This window comes from Gadus chalcogrammus, chromosome 10 (assembly GCF_026213295.1).
Source record: "Gadus chalcogrammus isolate NIFS_2021 chromosome 10, NIFS_Gcha_1.0, whole genome shotgun sequence".
In the NCBI taxonomy this organism is placed as follows: domain Eukaryota; kingdom Metazoa; phylum Chordata; class Actinopteri; order Gadiformes; family Gadidae; genus Gadus; species Gadus chalcogrammus.
The window spans coordinates 14,207,286-14,230,877 of NC_079421.1; the positions used below are offsets into that span (position 1 = coordinate 14,207,286).

Genomic DNA, 23,592 nt, shown 5'->3' on the forward strand with positions numbered 1-23,592 from the left:
CTGCCTCCTCTATCCACAAATCCAGGAGACTGCTTCAGTACAGATCTGTGTCCGGAGAGTTAAAATAAAAAATAGTTCCTGTCCCATCATCTGCAGTCCGTCACCTCAGGCTTAACCCAATCGGAACCTTTTTTTTTTTCTTCTTTAAAAACCACACCAAGTCACACTTTCACAATAGCGTTGGCAAATCTTCCCCCCCCCAGCCCCGCCCACAAAAAAGGGGAAAAAAAGGGGGTAAACTATTGAAATAATCATACATTATTGCAAAACATACATTATTAACAAGTCACTTTTCCCAAGACCTAACATAAACATGCATCTATGAAGGACAGCCTTTTGCCTCCAAACACAGATATCCATGTTGAAGAATTCATATTCTGTTTCTGCTAATTGCACAAAGTGTCTGGTCCGCCGACCTACAGCACTGCCGCTCCCGTCCACTCTCAGCGCACTCTTTCCCCCCCCCCCCCCCCCCGGGAACGAACACCACATTGCAAGAGTTAAAAGAACAAAAAGAGGAACAGGAACCTTGTGACCTAAAGCAGCAGTACAATGTCGTGGGGGGAAAATCTTTGGAATTTTGCAACAGGGGGAGTGGGGCGGGCGTGTGGGGGGGGGGGGGGGGACAGAGACGTAAGTGGCTGGCAATCCCAGAACTCTGGCTATAGGCTGCGAAAGGCAGTGGGTTTCAATACACTCACACATTGAAGCACAGCAGAGGTATGATCGCTTCCAGGGAACTGTCCTGGCTTTTTTTTTAGGGGTTGGTGGGAGGGGGGGCGGGTGGGGTTGTAAGCTGTAATTACTGGAGGAAATCGGGCGAGGTTGTGGCAGGTGTGGGTGTTCCCCGGCCTCCTCCTCCACCCATCCGCTCAGCCCCCGTCCTCCCCACCCCCACCCAGAAGGTGTCTGGCCGGGGGGGTGGGGGGGGGGGTTTGCTCGGCCGTGCGCCGATCTCCTAGACGAGAGACGGCGGCTCCTCACTCTGCTTCCCGGTGGACGTCGGAGGCGTCGGCGCGGCAGATGGGGCAGGTGCGGTTGGTCTGGAGGGGGAGAGGCGCGTTAAAACCAGGGAGGAGGTGGGCTCCAAGGTGGGGTTCAAAGTTCAAGGTGAGAGGTAATGAAATGAATGACGCCAAAGAGAGGCTGACTTTGATTCGGCCTACCTTTAACCATTTGTCCACACACTTGGCGTGGAATTCGTGGTTGCACGGTAGAACCCGGAGTAACTGTCTGCACTCAAAGTCACAGAAGCACACGACACACCTGGGAGAGAGAGAGGGGAAAACGAGACAAGGAAGTGTCAAGGAGAGTCTTCATTGAAACGAGTGGTGTTGATTGTTGGGGGCTGTTGTTTAGTGGGAGCGGGGTGGGGTGGGTGGGTGGGGGGGGGGGGAGCTTACAGCGTTTGTTCAGACAGATGGTTCTCCAGGTTGAACCTGTAGGACGGAAGATGCTCTATGTCTGCTTTGGTCAGCCCGCGGGGCTTGGCTTCACCCAGCCTCTCTGCCAGGTTCAGTAATGCCTGGTGGACACACACACACACACACACACACACACACACACACACACACACACACACACACACACACACACACACACACACACACACACACACACACACACACACACACACACACACACACACACACACACACACACACACACACACACACACACCACAACTTCAGTCGGCTGCAAATGGCCCGTTCTGACAGAGCAAGGCATTTCTTTCCAGATAAAGCAGATTGCAACAGCCGGAGTGCTGGCAGAGCTGGCATGGGCAGAAGCCAGTATTCAATGTTGTCAGTGCTGCGAACTGCAGTTCAACTTAAATCAAAAATAACCCAACATTATTCAGCACTAGCCCTCTCGGGACAGTCTATGAAGACACGCACCTCATAGTTCTCCATCTCCACGTCGTCCACATCCAGGTCCAGGCTGATGGCTGGACCCACCGTGGTGGGTGGCACAGGCAGCATTGACCTGGCAGGCACAGACAGCAGAAACCTTCTGTGTGACCTCGCAAGTCTTTCAAACATGCAGGCAAAAAAAACAAAAAAAAAACAGAAACCCTAACTCTAAATGTAGATAGATAAGAGACTTTATTGATCCTCAGGGGGATATTCAAAGTCCCAGTAGCTTGTACACGTCATCAAACACAGCATACACATGCAACATAAACTACTACAACTGCAGTGTTATGGCTAGCATGTGGAAACACTGGGACTGTGCAGATCATTGATATTACAACACCGTAATCAGCCTCAGTTCAAAATACATGGGGAGCAGGCGATGAGGATAATAAACCAGGTGTTGACAGAGGGGACCTGTCCCAGGGTACTTACAGGAAGTAGGGGAGGAAGCCTGGGTAGTAGGAGGGTGGTGGTGGGGGGGCGGGCGGAGCCTGCTGTAACCGGTATCTCTGCCCGCTCACTCGCCGGGGAAGCATGTGGGGAAATGGCTGAAAGGAACATAATTATGGTTAACCGTAGCATGGGAGCCAACGCATGTTTGCCCATGGTGCTGCTAAAACAAGCCATTGAGCTCAAGGCTAAACACGGCACTCCCACACGCACGCACGCACACACACACACACACACACACACACACACACACACACACACACACACACACACACACACACACACACACACACACACACACACACACACACACACACACACACACACACACACACACACACACACCATCAAGCAAGGTACCCTTACCACTCCAAAGGACAGCTCTTGGTGAAGGGGCTCTTGAGGAAGGTAAGGAAGGGGGATTGAAGGCGGCATTGCTGGAGGGTGGTGGGACGGTGGGTACGGGAAGGTCCCCAGTGCGTGCTGCTCTCCTCGGAGATCCACTTCGTTCTCCATCCTCTGCAGAGGCTGGGGACACCAGGACATCTCATTGATACAGCACACATGTACGCCAAACCGGGGACCCCACATAACACACGCTTCGGCTTAAAAAAGCTATTATCAAATAAACGAAGTGTCGCGTGGGTGCATGTTGCTATTTCGGGTAATAGCTCAGACTTGTGCAAAGAGGGTACATTAGAGGCTAGGGTGACTGTGTTTGAACCGCAGTGCAATGTGTCTATGCAGCCATAACGCCTAACCCCTACCACCTCCATGAATCAATCAATTAAACTGTATTCATAGCGGTTTGCTGCCGAAAGAAAAGAAGAAAAAAACTGTAAAATGGCCATAAGAAGAACTGCAGAAGGCTCACCATGCGTGGGTGCTGAGGCTGTAAAGGGACGAACTGGCTCAGGGGAGTAAGGTGCGTCTGGTGCTGAGGGTGGGGGGGCACAGATGGACTGGGGTGCAGTATAAAATGCTCGCTGGAGATGAGGGGCGGGAAGGCTTGGTAAGACACTGGCATGTGCTGCATGGTGCAGGCCTGAAGGAGCTGGAGACAGAAAGGCAACAAGGGGAGCTGGTCAGGTGAGTGAACGCTCCGGTCAGTGATGCCGAAGCAATCTGCATGTTTTGAGCTTCCCCAAAACGCAGAGGCCCGTAGTATTGAGGCAGCCAAACATAATTAAACACAAAGCATGTTCAAGCGCATGAACAACAAGGTGACTCGTTATTTTAGAACTATAATACATTAGCTTAGGCTCCTAATACGTCAGCAAACACACCAGACTATAATATTATCACAGATAAAAAACACCCAATCAACAACGACAATGATGAAATTATTTAAATGAAAATACATATAATGTAATAAATGGTTATGACTAAACACCACACGGGCGCTCTGCGGTGCTTAATGCGTTATGAAATTGGCAAGCTGTAGCAGCGGCGGCAGCAGCTAGTCAATTAGCCCTGAAGGGCGAAATTGAGCGGCCGCTGGTATGGTTGTGCTTTGCTTAAATGGATGCTTCTGACATTCAGGCTCTTCCTTTTCAAACTCACTGGAGGAGGAAGGCAGCAGAGCAGAGAGAGCTGTCCGCTGAACATTACCGAGCATGCTGGGAGCTGCTGCGTGTTGCACCCAGCGAGGGGGGGCCCGGCGTGGATGGGGAAGCCGTGGGTCGTCACCGTGGTAATGGTGTATGATATTGGTACAGATCCCTGGTGCATCTTTGAAGGGGGATACAAACAGCATTGAGTCAACAAACATTACAGCAGGACATCGGGGGTTCATTGGAAATCTGTCGAAGAGTATAATTAATCAATTCATTTAATATGTTAAATGTAATGCTGGATCCTTTTCTCATCTAGGATAATGGGAAGATCCGTTGTAAAACGAATGAATTGAAGACAAGGCAATTGAGGATGTGTTAAATGCAGAGAATGGCTTTCCCCACAGGGTAACAATAAAGTGTATCTCTTTCATCTTCGTTAGTTGAAGTTAAACACAATAAGGTAAATTTGCTGAATGCTGAAAAGCGTGATTGATTCCGATTGAATCTCACTATAAATCAACTAGTGCCCGACCGATATTGATTTTTGAGTGGCGATGCTGATTATTTTCAGAGAAAAATTACCATTACGATTTAATCTGCAGATTAAAAAAAAAAAAAAAAAAAGCATATAAAACGTAGTTTTTGATACCTTAAATATACTTTAAACACTTTTGACGAATATGTGAATTGAATGCAGAACCTTTGAGTGTTTTAGAATACATTTACAGTCAAAAATTAGTGTAATGTAAAATGTAAAATAAATAACTAACTCCCAATGTGCTGCGCTCGTGAGCAGTGACCAACACGTGCATGCTGAGCAGTATGGTCTCACCGTTAGAGTCTACAGTATAACAAATTAACATGGCCTGGGACCTAAAGAAAAACAGGCACAACATGCTCAAACAACGCGTCTTGTGTACATTGGTGAGGTGAGCGCGCAGCTGCCTGAGCGAGCGTGCTTTCATGTTGTACGGTAAAATTCAATCTCCTCTTTTTTACTCCAGCTAAAGTTGTTAGTTAGCAAGGCGAGTAGGAGCGCAATCTGCAGGATACTAAGCGCAATAACATTAAAAAATAAATAAATAAAATAAAATCGGTTGTAATCGGCGTCTTTTTGGCCGATGCCGATTATTTTCAAAAAGGCTATAATCGGCCGATTAAATCGGCAGGCCGATGAATCGGTCGGGCCCTAAAATCAACCCCTTTACACTTAATACTGGTGCTCCAATCATCAATTCATATCCAATGACTACGATGAAGTTGATTCTCAAATGATGACACAAGGTAATGCAGGATTTAGCCTGCCCTATAGTTACTTCATGTCGTGCTTAACAACCATCTACCTTGATGACATAGCATACACAGAAAGGGAATAAACAGCGGCAACTATGAGAATACTTGAGGAAAACAACCTGTTTGCCGCTTAACATTTCTAAAAACCTACAGCGGGGCATATTCCCTCCAATTTCAGAACTTTGGTAATATAGCTGTAAGGGTTACTGACAATGTAATTCATCTTCCTGTAATATAAAATAATTGGCAGCCTTAAATAATTTAAGGTTTTCGAAAAATGCTTACCACGAAATTCTTGTAACACACATGTATATAGCAAATCTGAAGCGCTACTTTTTTTTATCCCATGAAAGGTAGCTTTGGAGAATCGCTGACCCCAACAGAAAGGTCCGGCCTTCCGGCCAGGGCTTTTATTGTGGCTACCTGGTCATGTAGATCCACCATGATGGGGCTCTGCTGAGGCAGGTGGGCGGCAGCGTGGAGCATGCGTGGCGGTGCGCTGGCGTGGTTGTAATGTCTCGACTCATCTAAAGGAACCTGTGGATGCTGCTGCTGCTGCTGCTGCTGCTGATGCTGATGCTGGGAGAAGAGCAGGCGGTGGAAGTTCTCATCCTGGATCAGGGAACCGTGAAGTGCAGGCCTATCTCTCCCCACCCACTGGCGTCTCAGTGGCGGGCTGCCAATTGGACAGTGATAACATTAGAACGTGGAAACGATACATGGTGACAGTTAGGAGGAGCGTGTTGGATGAGCTTTGATTCATGGGCTGGAGAGTAATTCCTCTGCATTGTCGGGCTTCTAAATGTTAAATGACATTATTGATGTAAGGGTACAAGCTTTGGACAGTAAATGTCTGATTTAACGAAAGTAATTAACAATTAATACTGCAATATTACACCCATCTCCGATATCTGGAAGTTTTCGGTGACACTATCTACTACTACTGTATTTGAATCAACTCAAGTTAATAACAATTGCATAACAATTAGCATTTTTTATCCAACATACAAACAATTTGATTACAAAGAAACAGCAATACCTTCTCCTGAGATGCACAGGTGTGTTACAGGGCTCTCCGGGAAACCTCCTCTGATTTAAAGGGGCAGTTGGTGGCCGCCTATTGACTGCTATTTCCCATGGTCGCATTGGTGACGTCGTACAGACGATTCACTCCCCGGGAAAATAAACTTATAAGGAGACACTTGTGTTGTCACCTCTGATTGTCTTCACCCTGTGAAAACACAAACGTGGGTTAAACCAGTGTTTCTATGAAAGATAACAATTTAATAATTCTGGAAATTCAGGCGTCAAAAGCAACAAACAACTCCATTGACTGGCATTGCTGGATATACATACTGCTGGCTATTCGGAGAGCAATATAATCGAATTAAATAGAACAGAATAAAACGGTGTGCTTAAATGTTTATACTGATCTTCCTACCCATTTACATTTCTATTTTAACAACCGACCATTTATGTTTCATTTGAAACGAAATATCGGAAAAGAGTGACAGGAGGAGGATAGGAGGATCAGCGAAGAGCCTAGGACAGGATTGAATGTTTACGCACAGGGGGCGCTGCAGCTTGCTGAACAAAAACATGGAAAGCCATGTGCTCCAGAAACAAAGCAACAACAAAGGATATGGTAGTAGACTAGCCAACCCGCTAGCAAATACTGCTACTTGTAGGCCCAAATAGTCAAATATAATTCCACCATTTCAAACCCAACACCGGAGAAGCAATCAGAATATCATGCAATCAAACAACTGAGTCCCGATCCATTATTTTTTTAACCACCATAAGCCCTTGATCAGGGCAAACGACCCCACATTAGCCCCCCTGTTGCACTAGCTCCTAACGCTGCACACACCACGTCTAACCAGCGATCGCTGAGCTGATTTTGGTTCTTGTCAATGCAGTTAATCATCGATCGTCAAGTTTGTTGAAGTTTGAAGCGTTATCTGTCAGAAGTGGCTCATGCTGTGCGACCCATGGCTCAGAACTCAACTTACTTTATTACAGGCTGCCTTTGCTGCTCGTTAGCTTTTGTTTAGACAATCAGCTTGAAGGTGTTCCCCAGTTTCGCGTGTGCCGAGGTATATGAGCACAAACTACATCACACGGCTGATGTGAATGGTGATCATGATCGATCACGTCAGCCCGATCGTGGCAACAGTTTTCTCAATAAACGTTGAGAAAGCAGCGCTGGGACAGGCTTTGTGCTGTTAGCTCTGATCAGATTGAAAGGTTAAACTGCATGGGAGATCTGCTTCGACTGAACACGAAAAAAATATTTTATATACGAACGATTGTTAAATATAAACGAAGAAAACCGACACAGACTCGCTAATAGGGTTCCGGTTTATGTATAATTTAAAGCATTCCTTCGCGCGAGGACGTTCCTCGAAGTGTTTCGCGTTAAGCCACGCCCTCATCCTTGTTGTAAGCACAAAATTCCACCAACCAGAAGCGACGTAGGCGCCACATAACGTGGAGTCGAGTTGAGTCGATCCAGTGGATCAAAATAAACAATCAATGCACGCTCTTGTTTCGAATAGCATGAAGCGCAGTTGCTGATCATTACCACCTCAGAAAACAGCATTGAAATAAACCCATGGCACAATATAGATAGATCAAGAAGCACTTCGTGCCAACCTTACTTTTAAATCTCTTGCACACGCGCGCGCTCACACACACACACACACACACACACACACACACACACACACACACACACACACACACACACACACACACACACACACACACACACACACACACACACACACGCGCGTGCTTTGCATTCATGACTAAAACTGCATTATAAAGCATATATCATCATACCATCTCACCAAATGTAAGCGTTCTAGTTGTCCCTGTGTGCATATCAACTGGGATTAGAATAACAAACCATATGGAGGGACAGACAACTAGCAACAACTTGAAACGTTTAATTTGGTTTTGCTTGACCCTTAGGTCTACTCGTTGAATTGGGTAAAATATTAAGCATGTGAACATATGCGCATGTTCATATATGCGCATCAGTCAAAGTTAAACTACTTACAACGGGGTAGACAATCGATTATGTAAAGTAGCCTTGTTGGCCTAAAAGCAGAGATGAACATATGCACGACTGAGTGCAGTACAGTGGGTAAAGAGCACTCTCTGTAACCACCGCAGAATTGGCCTCCAAACCAAGAAACCACGGATGCCAGTTAGAGCGTCTCAGCCATTTGATTAACGTTAAAGTTAACATGCATGCCACACATAGGCCTATAATATTAGGCCGATTTCAGTGCAGAGCCAGTAAAACAAAAATTAACCGTGATCGTCCGTCGGCTGCTCGATCATTAAACTTTGAAACGACACAGCGGGTGTAATCTGCAATGTCGATGCACGGAGCCTGTTTTGCAAGTAAGGAATGGAGCGGTTTGCGGACATAGCTAGATGTAAACATCACAACGTCGCAAGCTAGAAAACAAGGAGGGGCTGGAGGCTGTGCTGGGTGACAGCCCGGGAAATAGTCTTCTCCTGCAGCCTCCATATGCGACGCAAATATCTCAGTTAAAGTGAAAAACAATCTCTTACCCAATAACGACCTGATTGTGAATATGCAGGCGTCCGATCACCGTTATTTGCCCGTAGTCCTCACATGACGTGAGGCTGAGCGCGTAATCATCCGGTCGACTGTCCCCGTGTACAGAGCATTCCGCGGATTTTACCACTAGTTTGAAAAAGGTTACCTACGTTAGAGTTTCTGTTAATACTTGGGATATGATTGGGATTTTATGAAACAGTATCGCTTGGGGGTATCGGAATAGAATGATGGATAATTATTTGAAGTCTTATATAGGTCAATGCAGCTGTACAGTTCTTTTGCGTTTGTGTATTCACATTTCCCATTACCCCCATGTCTACGTATCTTGAGAGCGCACAGACAGCCATTTTTACCGTAATGGACCGATTACGTGCGTGCATGACTTCGGGAGGGTAGACCTAATTGTACGGAAAGCATAGGTGTCTACACGCCCCTCGCCCAGAAACATAATTATCGAGAAGTAAACTCGTACTATGCATTCATTAAAAACAATTTATAATGAAGTACTTGATAATCATTTACGGTTTTTAATAACATAAAGACGGAAATGCAAATGTGATTATTGTTAATCTATTACTGTTACAGCGACAATGGCCGCACAACTAGTTATAGGCCTATATTTTTTTGTTTATGTTCTCTTTTGTTGTCATATACCCTATTTTCATCTTTAAATCAGTGTTCATTCAAGCCTTAACGTCCATGAGGAATTTCAGTTATATAATGCTTCATGTCCAATCTTATGCCCATTCATTTCTTTAACAGTTTAATGGCTCATATTAGAAACGCTCTATTATATATTGTCATCTCCCTTTAACCTAATACCTAACTTTGGTGTCGGTTGTTTATTATCTGTGCTGTTTTGTATATGTATATATCCATTTGTAAGCTACATAGTTACGAAGGACGGAGATGGAGAAACACAACCCATTGTTTAGGGCCCTTTTATAACAAGAACAGAGACAGTGGGGTGTTGTGTGTGTGTGTGTGTGTGTGTGTGTGTGTGTGTGTGTGTGTGTGTGTGTGTGTGTGTGTGTGTGTGTGTGTGTGTGTGTGTGTGTGTGTGTGTGTGTGTGTGTGTGTATCTTTATGGGAAAAGCTCATTAATGAGGTGAACAGAAGTCTGGTTCAAAGCCCACATTGTGCTTGTGAATTGACACAATATCAGACCAAATGATCAAATAATATTCTCACAATGCACAAGACAGAGGTATCTGCTACTAAACACCGTTACCTTTTAGGCACACACATCATCTGAGATTATTTGGGGTTGACGCAATGTGTTTCCAGCCATGACCCTCGCTAATGGGGACCCTATTGTGGCATTTTGCCATGAGGGTGACGTTCACATGAAGGGGCTGGCCAATCAGATAACCCATTATTATGGCCACCCTCAAAGTTCGTGCCAGGATTACAGGACAGGCACAGGAAAGAAAGAAGCAGAATTATAGTAAAAATATATACAACAGTGAAAGGAAAAAGTCTTTTGGCAAATGTGGATTGTGACTAATTTTTCTTGCTGTGTTTTGCCTTTGGACTGTTTATGATATAAGGTCATTCGTTTGGCATCGAGGAGAGAGCAAGATGAAGATTTTGTGCCATCATCAGAGATCGGTTTCGGTGGAACTTTCTAGCATACACACACACACACACACACACACACACACACACACACACACACACACACACACACACACACACACACACACACACACACACACACACACACACACACACACACACACACACACAAACAGGTGGCACTTATAGGGCTCTGTTATGGGCTGGGACTTTTTTGTAAATGTTAATCATTCATATTTACAGCTGCGAGATGGTTATCAGGGTGCCAAAGCAACAGCCAAAGGTCCACTCTAGTTCAGTGTTTGAGGAGCAGCTTGAGAACAGCATCTGGTAGGTCTCTCTCTTCTCCTACCATTATCCTCAGATAGAATAAGAAGTATCTTGCCAGGTAACGTTTACATCAGCCACTGGTAAAATGTTTTTTTTTGCTACGTAAATCAAGGGAGTCAATCAGTAGCTTGGACTAGACCATCAATGGTTCCTCTTATTGTGCCTACTTGAATGCAGACGAAAGAGGTGGAAGTTTTGTGTTAACATTCAGAATTGTGTAATGTATGAACCTGGGGTATATGTTTGTATGTTTAGAATATTATTGTTTTACGTTACTGTGTAGACTTTCTCTCTTTGTTTAATCTTTACATTTTATGGTTTAATGCTATTCTGGCGAACATTCCCTTCAGTTTAAGATCACGTTTATGACTTACCAAAAGTCAACTTTTGTATGCACTAATAAAAATGAATTACAGCAACCATATTTCTCATGAAATGATATGAAAGGTTTGTAAATTGCTACATAGAATTAATTTATCTGACATGTAGCAATTTCCAGTTGTGCACGAAAGAAAATACCCACATTTTCTATTTGAACAATGTCTAAAGTATAGGCCTAAACAAGGACCTGTAAAGAAACCTTTCCCCCCACTATGATGTCTTTGTCTCAGGGTTAGGCATGGGCAGGCCTACCATCACAGCGAGCAGCTTACTGCTTCTGACTGTTGCTGCATTGATCGCATTAACAAATGGTGAGTTGAGCTTCATGTTTTTTTAAACAAATAGCTGATTGGGCCATACCTGTGCATTCTAACAAACTGTTATTTTCTTGGAAATTGCTCTGCAGCGAATCTGACTCCTGAAATTCTAAACAACTTTGAGACCTTGTGTGAAGACATCCCTAAAGGTGTGCATACAATATTCAATACTAATAGTGTTTTTTGTATTTGTACAAATCCACCAGTCTAACAATGAGGTGTCATTTTCTTGTTACTTTAAAGGTGGATTTGCCTTCCAAATAGAGGCAACGGATAAGGAGGAGGACCCCCTCAGTTACTCAATCAGTGGACCAAATGCCGGGTTCTTTACTGTGGCCAAAACCAATGGAACGGTCACAATAAATAACCAACTTGATCGAGAGGTAGGAGTTTTATTATAATTAGACGATTTTCGTTATATATATTTTTTCAGCATGTTAAAGTAAGTCAACCTAAAATGGCATTTGTGAACCTTTTTGTGTTTAAACAGCTTGAACCTTTTTTCATATCGTTTTTCATTAACACTTTACAACTGTTAACTATTAAACTATTCATTGTTTTAATAATTGAATGTATTATTTTGTTGTTGTTTCTCCTTACGTCAAGGCTAGAGACTCATTAGTGGTCACTATTGAGGTTTCTGATGGCAAAAATATGGTAAAGTTTCAGTAAATGTAACATATTTGTATTAAAAATGACTATTAATGTATTGTATTCATAAAGGCCTCAATGCTCATCCGTGTTTTTTCAGGCTACTAAAGATCTAACAATAATACTATCGGATGCCAATGACAACGCACCCATGTTTCAGGCCTCCTCTTACAATGTAGATATCAAAGAGGTGAGTGGGACGTGTTCTTGATGCTGACTAGTTTCAAATACCTCTGGACATTTTTTTTAAATGTGTTGATTTCTTTATTTTTTGTTCACCACAAAATGAATGAAGAAACAGCAGGTTAATTAACAGCCCTATTCCATGATTTCAAAAAGTAAAGATGGACTGCAGAATGATATGATTTAGTAGTCTTGTTTTTCTGACTTAATGTAACCACGCGAGTGTTAAGAAGCAATGGCCCCAATGTTTTGCACCATCCTTATGTAACCCTACAACAATGTCATAACCATGACTGCAAAATACAGAAAGTTTATAGTTTCTTCTACCCTTCAAATCGAACTAACACCTGGACATATACTGGTAAACAATGGGGATCCACTTTTGTGTCTGATTGTGCTCTTTATTCATTCTTCCTTTCAATATCTAGAATGTACCTGTGGGAAAAATTTTATTGACAGTATTGGCAATTGATCCGGACTTTGGACCGCTAGGCTCTGAGAAATACAGCATTGATGAAGTTAGTTGGCCAATACATTTTTATCCATTATTGGAATAGTAATTGGCCATGACTGTGTTTAAATCCCATTTTCAAATGTATTTTCCAGGTATTTCCAATTGAGGGAAAAAAGCTATTTTCCATCAACGACCGCAGCGGAGAGGTCAAACTAAAGCATCCTCTAAACTACACTTCTTTGAGCACCTTCTACCGGCTAAAGATAATTGCTTCTGTAAGTGTTTTGCATGTGGAATGATATTTTGTACTGAGTTTTCCAGTTTAATTATAGTCCTTAGGTTCAATGTGTAGTACTACATCCCACACCCTGCCTTCTATCGACGGCCAACTTTGATCCTATTCTAGGATGAAGGAGGTGGCAGTTGCAAAATGAATGAACCCCAGTCGAGTTTCACCTTCAGCTTCATCACAGTATTGGACGTTCCGGACCTCAATCCCAGATTCCTATCGCTTCCGTACAGAGGATCAGTGCAAGAGGGAACAGAATTGGTAAGTGATGTTCGGACCTTACACTATTGAGTTAACAAGGTACAATCCGTTGAGAGTCACATGTGTAGGGCGGTTGAGTGTCACCAGAATCAAGAAAACAAGACAAACTAAGTGAAAAAACAGCTGATGATTGGAAAACCGATGATCACACGATTGAGTTAATGAGTTAGTTAGTTAGGTTCTTTAATGTCCCCAAGGGGATAATTGTTTTCACACATTCAAGTTGGTTTCAGGGCAGCATACATTTAAAAAGGTACCTCACAGTGTAGCAACACTGTGTAGCACACAGATAACAAATAAACTCTCTTCCCACATATACAACAGATAACAGATAAACCCTCTTCCCACAGAAAAACATGTAAAAAAAACATATAGTTATTGGATGTTTTCACACGCGTAAGGAGGTTTTGCATCCAGCACGTTAAATTGCAGTTACTCCCGGCACAGTTACAGTGTTTACGTAGTGTTACTTTCATGAGGCATGATGTCAAGGTTGTGTGATTTCCTCCCACCAGGGAACGCCAGTGCTTACAGTGTTAGCCCTAGACCAAGACACAGGGGTCAACGACATAATGACCTACACCATAGAAGGTGAGTGTCCACGAAGACAGCTGTTGATTTGTAACAGTAACTTTAAGAAGGGAATGGATGCACGTGATGGAACACCATCTCCTCTTTGTGTCAGCTGGCTCAGGCGAACCGGTGCCCTTCATCATCTCAGAAGATACAGGTGTCATATCTGTCAGTTCAGCAATCGACCGGGAAACCATTGGTGATAGTATTACACTGACGGTCAAGGTAGGATGATTTTAAACAGTTTCCTTTAGCAAATTATCTTTCATGTCGTTGATCAAATACTATTAAGACATTTTAAACATTTAAGGTCACAGCACCAATGGCCCATACGGATGATTATTTCAATTATGTATGTTTAAGATTATGTGTGCAGGTATGAGCTTGTATGAGCGTGTGTGTGTGTGTGTGTGTGTGTGTGTGTGTGTGTGTGTGTGTGTGTGTGTGTGTGTGTGTGTGTGTGTGAGTGGTTGGATTAGTTCATGTTCATAGTCTATTGATCTCAAATACAACCAGAGGTTTAGGTTGATTCTTTGATTTGTAGACGTATTCTACTATATTCACACTATTCTATGTATATTTTCTAATTCTATCATGTTCTATTGTATTACAGGCAACTGAGCAGAAACCAAACGTATATGGGAAGGATGCCTTTGCCACTGCGGATGTGCAGATATCCATCCTTGACATTAATGATAACCCGCCCAAGTTTTATAGCTGTGGAAGCAAATGCGTGGAAGCGAGTGAATTTAGAGGAGAAATCCAAGAAAACTCTGCCGGAAATCTTCAAATCAACATGACAGTCAAAGACCTTGATCAGGTCTTGTTAAAAATCATGACAACCACAAACGTACAATTCTTACAACTGCCGAGTGCTTTCCATGATTCATGGAAAAACTGTTAATTCATAATCCCGTCATTTTCAGGACGGAAAAATCAAACTGGAAGTGGATGGCGTGGATAAGGACGCCTTTGCCGTGAATCCTACGACGGCAACTTCAAAAAGCACCGTCCAGCTTGTGGTCAAAGACCCTCAAAAATTAGATTTTGAGAAGAAAAAAGAAATGGTTGTTCAGGTGAGATGCGTCTGTACACGGTTTGCCAACACCACATGAAGGCACATCTACCCAGGCGATAAAATGGATAGTGTGAGTCAGGGTTCACTGAGATAAACAAGAGGAGAGGGGAAATGACTGAGAGTGGTTTATTGTGTCAACATGGCAGATATGCGTGAATATTATATCACACATGGGTTGAGGGAGAATTCTCGCCACCCTTTGGACCCCAGTTGTCAGTTGTTTGTTGCCTTTTATCAGCTTGTCCTAATCATGTGTCATGGAAAACAAAGTTTTACAATTACACCCAATCATCATAACGTGGTCATCGAGAATAGAATCCATTTGTATGCATGTATCAAATCAACGTACTGAAGATATTCCGTGCGGTTCGTCCTTGACTTTGTTCTGTTGTCCTGGGTTTGTGTGTTGTCTGTTGTTCACCACGGGCCAGGTGATCGCCATAGATGAGGAGAAACCCACCATGCGTTCCACCGCCACCGTTACCATTAAGATCTTGGACTTGAACGACAACAGCCCCACCTTCCCAAAGGACACGTACACGATCGATGTGCCGGAGCACAGTCCCGTTGACACAACAGTGGCAACGATCACGGTATGTCCCGTACGCAGTCTCTGGGGTCGGTTACAGCCTGTACATCTTGGCTGGTAACTTGGTATCAAAGCTATTGTGAACATTAACAATAATCATAGCAATAATGGAAATATGGGAAATATATACATACACAAAGATAGAGCAGGCTGGTTGAGCAGCATAAGTGTTTTCTGATTGGTCTTAATATGTAAGGCAATAATGTGAAGGCAGAATGACAGATACACTGCCCTGGAGATGTCACAATTCTATGGCATCTCAAATCTATTTCAATTAGTTAAATGGTATTTGGCTTTTTATTTATCTTCTTCAGGCAACAGATGGCGACGCAATAGACAAGGACAAACTCACCTACCGACTGCTTCCACAGAGCATGTGAGCAAGCCATTTCTATATCCCATTAGGTTTCAGGATCATAAATGTCAATTTTATAACCTCTCTCCTATCACATTGGAGTCTCAGTTTTATTATGTTTCTATGGAAGGAAGCCTTCTGGTTTAACTCAAGTCGCTTATGTATGTGTTGACTATGAACATAGGACATTCAATTTCACCTCTGACTATAATATCTTTGCTTTTCAGCCTTAAATATTTCAACGTAACAGAAAACACGGGGGAAGTCTATGTGACAAATAGCACGCTGATTGACCGCGAGGTCAATTCTCTGTACTCAGCCACACTGCAAGCCAGGGACACCAACAACCTCATCGGCACCACAGTGCTGGAGATCAGCCTGACGGACATCAACGACAAACCGCCCAAAATCAACCCCAACTCCTACAATGTGTTTGTTGAAGAGGGCAAGGAGTTCAGACTTCAAATAGAGGTTCATATGAAATAAGAATATGCATGTTTAAAATCCCAATGCATGTGCTCATTTTGGTGTTTTGTCACATAGCTCTGTTTTGAATTATCATGTTCTTAATCGCTTTTGGTGTTTTGTCCCGTGGCTCTGATTTAAATTAATGTGTTTTTAATCACATTTGGTGATTTGTCTCGTAACTCTGTTTTGTATTAATGTGTTTTTAATCACCTTTGGTGTTTGGTCTCATAGCTGTGTTCTGAATGAACATGTATTCAATCCCTTTTTCCACAGGCTACAGACGCAGATGACCCAGAGTCGATCAACTCAAAGATAGTATTTGCCATCGTGCCCACCAACTACAGCGATTACTTCACCATCGACGCCGCCACAGGGGTGCTGATCAACAGAGTTGAGCTGGACAGAGAGGCCTTAGAGCCCACGGCGAAGGGCAAGATTGAGCTGAATATAACCGCTACCGACAAGGGTGTTCCTGCTTTGATGACCTCGGCCGCTGTGACCGTCAATGTAGAGGTGAGCAAAAGAGCAGCATCCAGTGACGGAGATCTCACCTTGTACCCGGCTCCAACCCGACCTGACCCTTCCTAATAATCACGCTTTGTGTTCTCGCTGCGTGTGTTGCAGGACGTCAACGACAACGAACCCATATTCACAGCGAGTTCTTATGAATTTTCCGTCAAGGAAGGGGTAAAAGGTGAGCATGAGGGTGTGAGGCTGTTCGAGCGCTAGTTCCCTGCTCAGAGATCGACACAGAGAACGACGGACAAACCTCCGCCAACACTGCCCTCTGTTTTCCATGGTGTGATCAGGTGCCTTCGTGGGCTCCGTCTGGGCGAGCGACTTGGACCAGGCTTTGGATTTCAACCGCATCTCCTTCACCATCCTCGGAGGGAGCTTCGGCAGCTTCATCATCCGCACGGTGGCGAACGGCACGGGTTACCGCGGCGACATCACCGTTGACCCAGACGTCGAGCTGGACTACGAAAAGGAGCCCAAAGAATTCAACCTGCAGGTGGAGGGGATGGACCTGTCGGGGAGCAGGGCGGAGGTGGAGGTGAAGATCAAGGTGCTGGACGTCAACGACGAGAGGCCAGAGTTCAAGCCCGAGGGGCCCCTGGAGGTGGAGGAGAACAGCAAGGACACCGGGTCCCTGGGCAGCTTCTCGGCGGAGGACAAGGACGGGACCAGCTCCTTGGTCTACCAGATGGAGTCCTGCGAGTGCCGATGCAACGGCACCTATAAACCCTGCGACTGGATGCTGGTGGACGGGAAGGGAGCGGTCACCATCAACCCGGAGGCCAAGCTTGACTATGAGGAGTGTGACAAGGTGAAGGTGTGGGCCCAGGTGGTGGACGAGAACACGGAGGTGGGGGAGAACAACAGCATCAGCGCAGGTGAGGACGAGCCGCCACGCCTCCGTTCTGTGACTGTCACAGGTGGCGACACACACATTGCACAGACATAGACATGCACGACCGATTCTCCTTGCTTGATGCCTACCAGCAGATGCTTTAAAGATGTTTACTTGTTTACTCACTTGCATACACTTACTTGTATGCACTGTGGCATGTAATATGTCATATAGTAAATGTGTGGATAGAACATGTACATGATGTGTTAAAACATATTGAACCCTAATGTAAACTTTTTCTTTGACCCGATGTTAGCGGAAATGGTGGTGGACATTGTGGACGTCAATGACAACGCTCCAGAATTCCTTATCTCAGACGCTGTCATTGGTGAGTTCACAGCATCCATCTGTCAGAAAATAGGTGTCTCATTTGAAGTCTTTTACTCCGAATAATAAAGATCCATGGCCTTCCTTAGCGGATCCTAATATTGCTTGGCAGGTGATGAGGCGAGCAAAGACTATTAGGGGGAAACTGATATCTTGTTTTCTTCATTAGTGCTGGTGTCAGAAACCGCGAGCAAGGGTTCATCAGTGACACAGGTTACAGTGAGTAGGCCATACGAGCCACTGGCAACATCTCCAAGATCCCATACAGAACATTGGACCGGGACAGTCATTAACCACGTCAAACGTTCCCACGTCCACAGGCTACGGACCGGGACAGCGGGATCAACAAGGAAATCGAATTCAAAGTGACAGCTGTGAAATACGAGGACACCAACTCCCAGATAGTAGATTTTAGGACCATCTTTGAGGCTGTCACCACTCAACAGAAGGACTTTTATGTGGGAATCATTCAGTGAGTATAAAGACAACCATGCCTCCTTCCAGCTGGTATCCTCCCTCTAAACGATCACCGTCTTCATGGTCCATTGTCAAATTTTAAAGACTTTTTGTTTTTTATTTGGCAGACCTACTGAAGAGCTTGATAGCTCAAAGAAGGGGAAGTATTTGGTGAACGTGACCGCGACAGACCGCGGCGGCCTCTACGCAAGAACTGAACTCAAGGTGAGCGGCACCTGGGTTTGATTCCTTGGCAGTTTGTTCACTTAATTGAATTAAAGATAATGGAGCATCCATTAGATTGGGTTTTCCACATGTTTTAAAAAGTTCATGCTCTCTTTTGCTGTATTTTAGATTTTTATTATCGACAAATCATTTAAAGTTGAAGTCCGATTTGGATTGCCAAAGACGGAAGTGGTTGCAAGCCGAGACAGTATCACTCTGTAAGTCATTTTATTGTGTTATTTATTATTTGGTATTAAGTCTTTTTATGTTTTCTTAATATCCATTTTCAGGGACAATTCTTATCAGGTGTTCTGTTTAATGTTTTCAGGGCTCTTTCTGCTGCAACCAAATCTGCTGTTTATGTAACTGCTATTATAGACGACCCGGGTCAATTCAGGTAATCATCTTTTTTTTTGTAAACAAAAGACTAGTGAGGCTCCCCACGTTGAATTTATTCTACCCACTAGAGGGAGCCAAACTCAGGGACAATATCGAGGGCGCATAGTCAATGCAATAGCCACATACCAGAGTTATCAAAGTTTCACTACACAATTTCCTCCCGTAGTTCCCATGTCGATTTAACTTGTTATTCTCCCAGGGCTCTGGGTGACACTCTAATGATGGCGTACTTCGTATACCCTAACGGGTCCGCCCTTTCGGAACAAGATGTGAATAAGAAGTTCACAGATCCAAAAAATCATGACCTACTGGCACAATACAATCTCGAAAACGTTGTGAGTTATTCCTTTCACATGTACTTCTATTCTTTAACTATCTAATATCATATTGTTCGTATTGAATTGTATTGTTAGCTGGTGAGTAGTCCTTGAGAAGGTGTGATGTCAAATGTGTGTGTGCGTGTGTGTGTGTGTGTGTGTGTGTGTGTGTGTGTGTGTGTGTGTGTGTGTGTGTGTGTGTGTGTGTGTGTGTGTGTGTGTGTGTGTGTGTGTGTGTGTGTGTGTGTGTGTGTGTGTGCTTTTGTGTGTATGCTTTTGTGTGTATGCGGTGTGTGTGCATGTGTGTTTCCAGGGAAAAGTGACTGTGGTCCAAGAGCCCCCCAACACTTTGCAGTTTGGGTTACTGGGTCTGTTGGGGGGGCTGGTGATTGTCCTCATCGTGCTCACGACCACTTTGGTCTGCACCCGGAGAAGGTAACACAGTCTCCATCTCGTCAGGAACATTTCCATCACTCATATGAATGAATCTTATACCAACAATAAATGACTTCTTAGGGACTTAGGTCTTATATAGGGACTTGTGTCATCGTATGCTAATAGTACTATATTGTATCAATCTTTTTGTATTTGTTTTATGTGTTGCTGATTGGTACACCTGATAGTCTTTTTTTATATTTTGTATGTCCTTCCATCCAACACACAAACGAGTGTGCACACACAGACACAAACACGCACGCACACACACACAGAAACACAGCTTCAAGGTTTGTGTTGTTGTAACTTCTCCAGCTACCGCACCAAACTGAAGGCAGCGAAGGCCATGAAGTACACCAACATGGAGACCACAGACAACCAGCGGGGGGGTCCGGTCGTCCCGGGAACCAACAAGTACACCATGGAGGGGTGAGGACTTACCTCCTAAACGTCTTAGTTTCACCTCACCTGGGATGTGGCAGTAAACAAGTGTCCTAGCGTTGTAGTGATGTAAAGTAGGGCCTACATCTACTACTGTTACTGTTATTTATTTGTGTGTGTGTGTGTGTGTGTGTGTGTGTGTGTGTGTGTGTGTGTGTGTGTGTGTGTGTGTGTGTGTGTGTGTGTGTGTGTGTGTGTGTGTGTGTGTGTGTGTGTGTGTGTGTGTGTGTGGTCCTGATTGGCTAACAGGGCTAACCCGGTGCTCAACCTGAACATAGACACAGTCACAGACCTGGGCTTCGACGAGGAGAGCTCCAACGTTGAAAGAATCAGGTAACTGGGTCCCTCTTAGTGATTTGTCACTGTCTTGCCTAATCCATCTTCCTGCTACACCTGTTCTACTGCTACACCTGTCCTGCTACATCTATTCTTCTGCACCACCTGTCCAGCTACACCTATTCTCCTGCTACACCTGTTCTCCAGCTACACCTATTCTCCTGCTACACCTGTTCTCCTGCTACATCTGTTCTCCTGCTACACCTGTTCCTCTGCTTCACCTGTTCTCCGGCTACATTTTTCCTCCTGCTGCACATTTCCTCCTGCAACACCTGGTCTCAAGCTGCACCTGGTCTCCAGCTGCACCTGTTCTCCTGCTACACCTTTCCTCCTGCTACATCTTTCCTCCTGCTACATCTGTTCTCCTGCTACACCTGTTCTCCTGCTTCACCTTTCCTCCTGCTACACCTTTCCTCCTGCTATATCTTTCCTCCTGCTACACCTGTTCTCCTGCTACACCTTTCCTCCTGCTACACCTGTTCTCCTGCTACACCTTTCCTCCTGCTACACCTGTTCTCCTGCTACACCTTTCCTCCTGCTACACCTGTTCTCCTGCTACACCTTTCCTCCTGCTACACCTGTTCTCCTGCTTCACCTTTACTCCTGCTACATCTGTTCTCCTGCTACACCTCTTCTCCTGCTACACCTTTCCTCCTGCTACACCTGTTCTCCTGCTACACCTTTCCTCCTGCTACACCTGTTCTCCTGCTTCACCTTTACTCCTGCTACATCTGTTCTCCTGCTACACCTCTTCTCCTGCTACACCTTTCCTCCTGCTACACCTTGTTTTCCAGCAGTGTCTTACAGTGACAGGAGAATCTCGACCTTTGTACCGAAAAATATACAGTCTGGGAGCAGTTCCAATCAAACATTTTATTGTGATGACACATCATGATATGCCATCATCATATCTAAATTCGAACGAGGAAGTAGCCTGTTGTTTACACGTCATCGGACCTCGTTTTACGACTGTCGAAAAATAGAGTCAAATAGGATCCAGGTTGACTGAGGCAGAGATTCACTGCTTCTCTGTATTTCTAATCATATAAGGATGAGCTGAAACCGGAATAATGGAATTGTATCCATGTGTTTGACAATTTTTGTGTGTGTCTGTGTTTTTATTTTAAAGTGTAAATTCCTTTGACGACGGCATGAGCCTGCACTCTGAGAACGACAGAACTATGATGGTGAGGCCTTTTTCAAAGTTCAAGTTCTTATCTGGAATATGACACACGGGTCAACAATATTCCCGTCAAGAACCAATTATTCTTTATTGTCTATGGATAGTTAACGGTAATTATTTCCTTTGACATACGTTTCTTTGTCTATACTTGGGATGATATATCTTTCTTTAAAGGGGACTTCATATATATAACAGGTCATCCAGGAGGAGGACGAGGAGTCAATAAACATCGAGCCTCTGGGGGCAGCACTGGCCCAGAGAGCCAACCGACGGGAGGCTGGGAGCTCCGAGATGGGCTTCACCAACCCTGCCTTCAGCGTCACGGACCTGTAACCCCTAACAGACCCGGAACAGACCAATTACAGATCTGGAACAAACCTGTAACCTGTAATCAACATGCAACAGACCTGTAATAGACGTGTAATCAACCTGTACCAGACATGTAACATACGTGTAACAGACCTGTAACATACATGTAACACAGACATTTAATAGACTCGTAAGCTACCTAAGAATAATATGAAGAATGTATCATATTAATACAATTAAATAAGAATATTAATAATAATAATAATAATAATAATAATAAATGCACCTTTCTTTTCCATTCAAAACTGATGAATGATGGCATTTTGACTTTTAATTGTACCATGCATGGATTTGAGAAAAAATCCATAATGGTAAGGAAAAGGTATTAGGAAAGAAAACCAACCAAATTTGTGTTGCACATGTGAATCACTTTATTCTACTCAGTACAATATTTAAAATGTTGTTTCATATACATTTTCCTCATCATGCTTTCTGTTTTGTCAATGTATTTTGCTCGAATCAACACAATTCTTCAAAGAAGAATTATGATTAAAAACTGGTTAAAAAGCGAATATACCTCTCCTACATCATGTGACTAAAGGATATACACCATGGAAGTATTCTACGCAAAAATATTCTCCGGGATCCTTAACTTTAGCAAACTTTAGGAAAGATTATTTTTACAACAGCAATAGGCTTTACTTATGACCAGTATAATATAATTTATATTTAACCCTGTATTGAATTAGAAAAATTAATGTATTGCACTTTTTTCTAATCTGTTGTCATATGAAAAACTTCTATTCCAATGTTTCTGTAGATAAATGCCAAATAACCAATGAAGTAAACACATTAACATTTACAACTGAATCACTAATCAAAACTAACTCAGAAATAATATCCAACCTTAATTATAAATTATCTTAAACACTATGAGTACCACATCTTCCATAAGTGTGTTTGTAAAACTCTCACAATACAAGGTAGACAATAACAAAGAATAAGCGTAGATGTTTGCGCCAGTAGGATATACAGCATAAAGACTTTGTTGCCACATTCAAACACTGGATTTTCCTCATTCACATATTGAAGTGACTTTAGACCACTTTTCATTCCTCTATACCCATGCAATACTACATATCCCTATTCTCATCCTCATTTAACTACAGTGACTTTCAAAAGAATAATTCATCATTTCCCATCATCACCCAATAACCCAATAAATGACAAATGCTCAAAGTTTCAAATATTCCTGGTTGTCACATAGCTACCCATTAATCAATGATGTAAAAAACAGAAATATACACACTGCTTAAATTAGCAGACAACTAATAGATGGTTGTTTAAAAAAACGGAAATATCCAAAAAGTAAAATTGAGTATTACATGTTGGTGGCTAGTTTAATGTCATTTTTGGGGGTTTGATAACATTAA

The 23,592-nt window shown here is 43.6% G+C and overlaps 2 protein-coding genes across 7 annotated transcripts; one reads left to right on the forward strand and one right to left on the reverse strand.

The window, feature by feature from the left end:
- Positions 1 to 815: 815 nt before the first annotated feature.
- rnf44 (ring finger protein 44) lies at positions 816 to 9,140 on the reverse strand. Of its 4 annotated transcripts, none has more exons than XM_056601060.1 (11): positions 8,804 to 9,140; positions 6,255 to 6,446; positions 5,639 to 5,891; positions 3,930 to 4,097; positions 3,241 to 3,420; positions 2,733 to 2,894; positions 2,349 to 2,464; positions 1,899 to 1,986; positions 1,404 to 1,525; positions 1,167 to 1,266; positions 816 to 1,043 (listed from the first exon to the last, which is right to left on the reverse strand). In XM_056601060.1, exons 2-11 carry the CDS (start codon positions 6,359 to 6,361, stop codon positions 981 to 983), a joined length of 1,359 nt encoding a protein of 452 aa, XP_056457035.1. In that variant the 5' UTR covers positions 6,362 to 6,446; positions 8,804 to 9,140; the 3' UTR covers positions 816 to 980. The 4 variants fall into 4 exon arrangements, with proteins under 4 accessions (XP_056457035.1, XP_056457038.1, XP_056457037.1 ...); XM_056601063.1 differs by lacking the exon at positions 8,804 to 9,140 and adding an exon at positions 7,228 to 7,717 and having other exon boundaries at positions 3,978 to 4,097; XM_056601062.1 differs by lacking the exon at positions 8,804 to 9,140 and adding an exon at positions 7,228 to 7,717 and having other exon boundaries at positions 2,733 to 2,885.
- A 1,105-nt stretch (positions 9,141 to 10,245) lies between these two features.
- cdhr2 (cadherin related family member 2) lies at positions 10,246 to 22,814 on the forward strand. Of its 3 annotated transcripts, XM_056600400.1 has the most exons (32): positions 10,247 to 10,430; positions 10,635 to 10,721; positions 11,333 to 11,413; positions 11,509 to 11,568; positions 11,663 to 11,802; positions 12,026 to 12,076; positions 12,171 to 12,260; positions 12,682 to 12,771; positions 12,860 to 12,982; positions 13,114 to 13,257; positions 13,773 to 13,848; positions 13,943 to 14,055; positions 14,444 to 14,650; positions 14,757 to 14,906; positions 15,340 to 15,501; positions 15,812 to 15,873; positions 16,080 to 16,323; positions 16,594 to 16,833; positions 16,945 to 17,014; positions 17,130 to 17,714; positions 17,988 to 18,059; positions 18,228 to 18,277; positions 18,379 to 18,530; positions 18,643 to 18,739; positions 18,869 to 18,957; positions 19,068 to 19,136; positions 19,338 to 19,473; positions 19,769 to 19,890; positions 20,206 to 20,319; positions 20,581 to 20,664; positions 21,797 to 21,854; positions 22,046 to 22,814. In XM_056600400.1, exons 3-32 carry the CDS (start codon positions 11,341 to 11,343, stop codon positions 22,181 to 22,183), a joined length of 3,861 nt encoding a protein of 1,286 aa, XP_056456375.1. In that variant the 5' UTR covers positions 10,247 to 10,430; positions 10,635 to 10,721; positions 11,333 to 11,340; the 3' UTR covers positions 22,184 to 22,814. The 3 variants fall into 3 exon arrangements, with proteins under 3 accessions (XP_056456376.1, XP_056456375.1, XP_056456374.1); XM_056600401.1 differs by having other exon boundaries at positions 10,246 to 10,721; positions 22,025 to 22,114; XM_056600399.1 differs by having other exon boundaries at positions 10,247 to 10,721.
- Positions 22,815 to 23,592: the final 778 nt, after the last annotated feature.

Coding starts and splice junctions, on each gene's coding strand:
- rnf44 (XM_056601060.1), bottom strand. CDS start 6,361: ATGCGACCATGGGAAATAGCAGTCAATAGGCGGCCACCAACTGCCCCT. Junction 3,421..3,929: donor TCTGCTGCCTTCCTCCTCCA/GTGAGTTTGAAA, acceptor TTCTGTCTCCAG/CTCCTTCAGGCCTGCACCAT. Junction 2,895..3,240: donor AGCCTCAGCACCCACGCATG/GTGAGCCTTCTG, acceptor TGGTGTCCCCAG/CCTCTGCAGAGGATGGAGAA.
- cdhr2 (XM_056600399.1), top strand. CDS start 11,341: ATGGGCAGGCCTACCATCACAGCGAGCAGCTTACTGCTTCTGACTGTT. Junction 11,569..11,662: donor GTGTGAAGACATCCCTAAAG/GTGTGCATACAA, acceptor GTTACTTTAAAG/GTGGATTTGCCTTCCAAATA. Junction 13,258..13,772: donor TGCAAGAGGGAACAGAATTG/GTAAGTGATGTT, acceptor TCCTCCCACCAG/GGAACGCCAGTGCTTACAGT.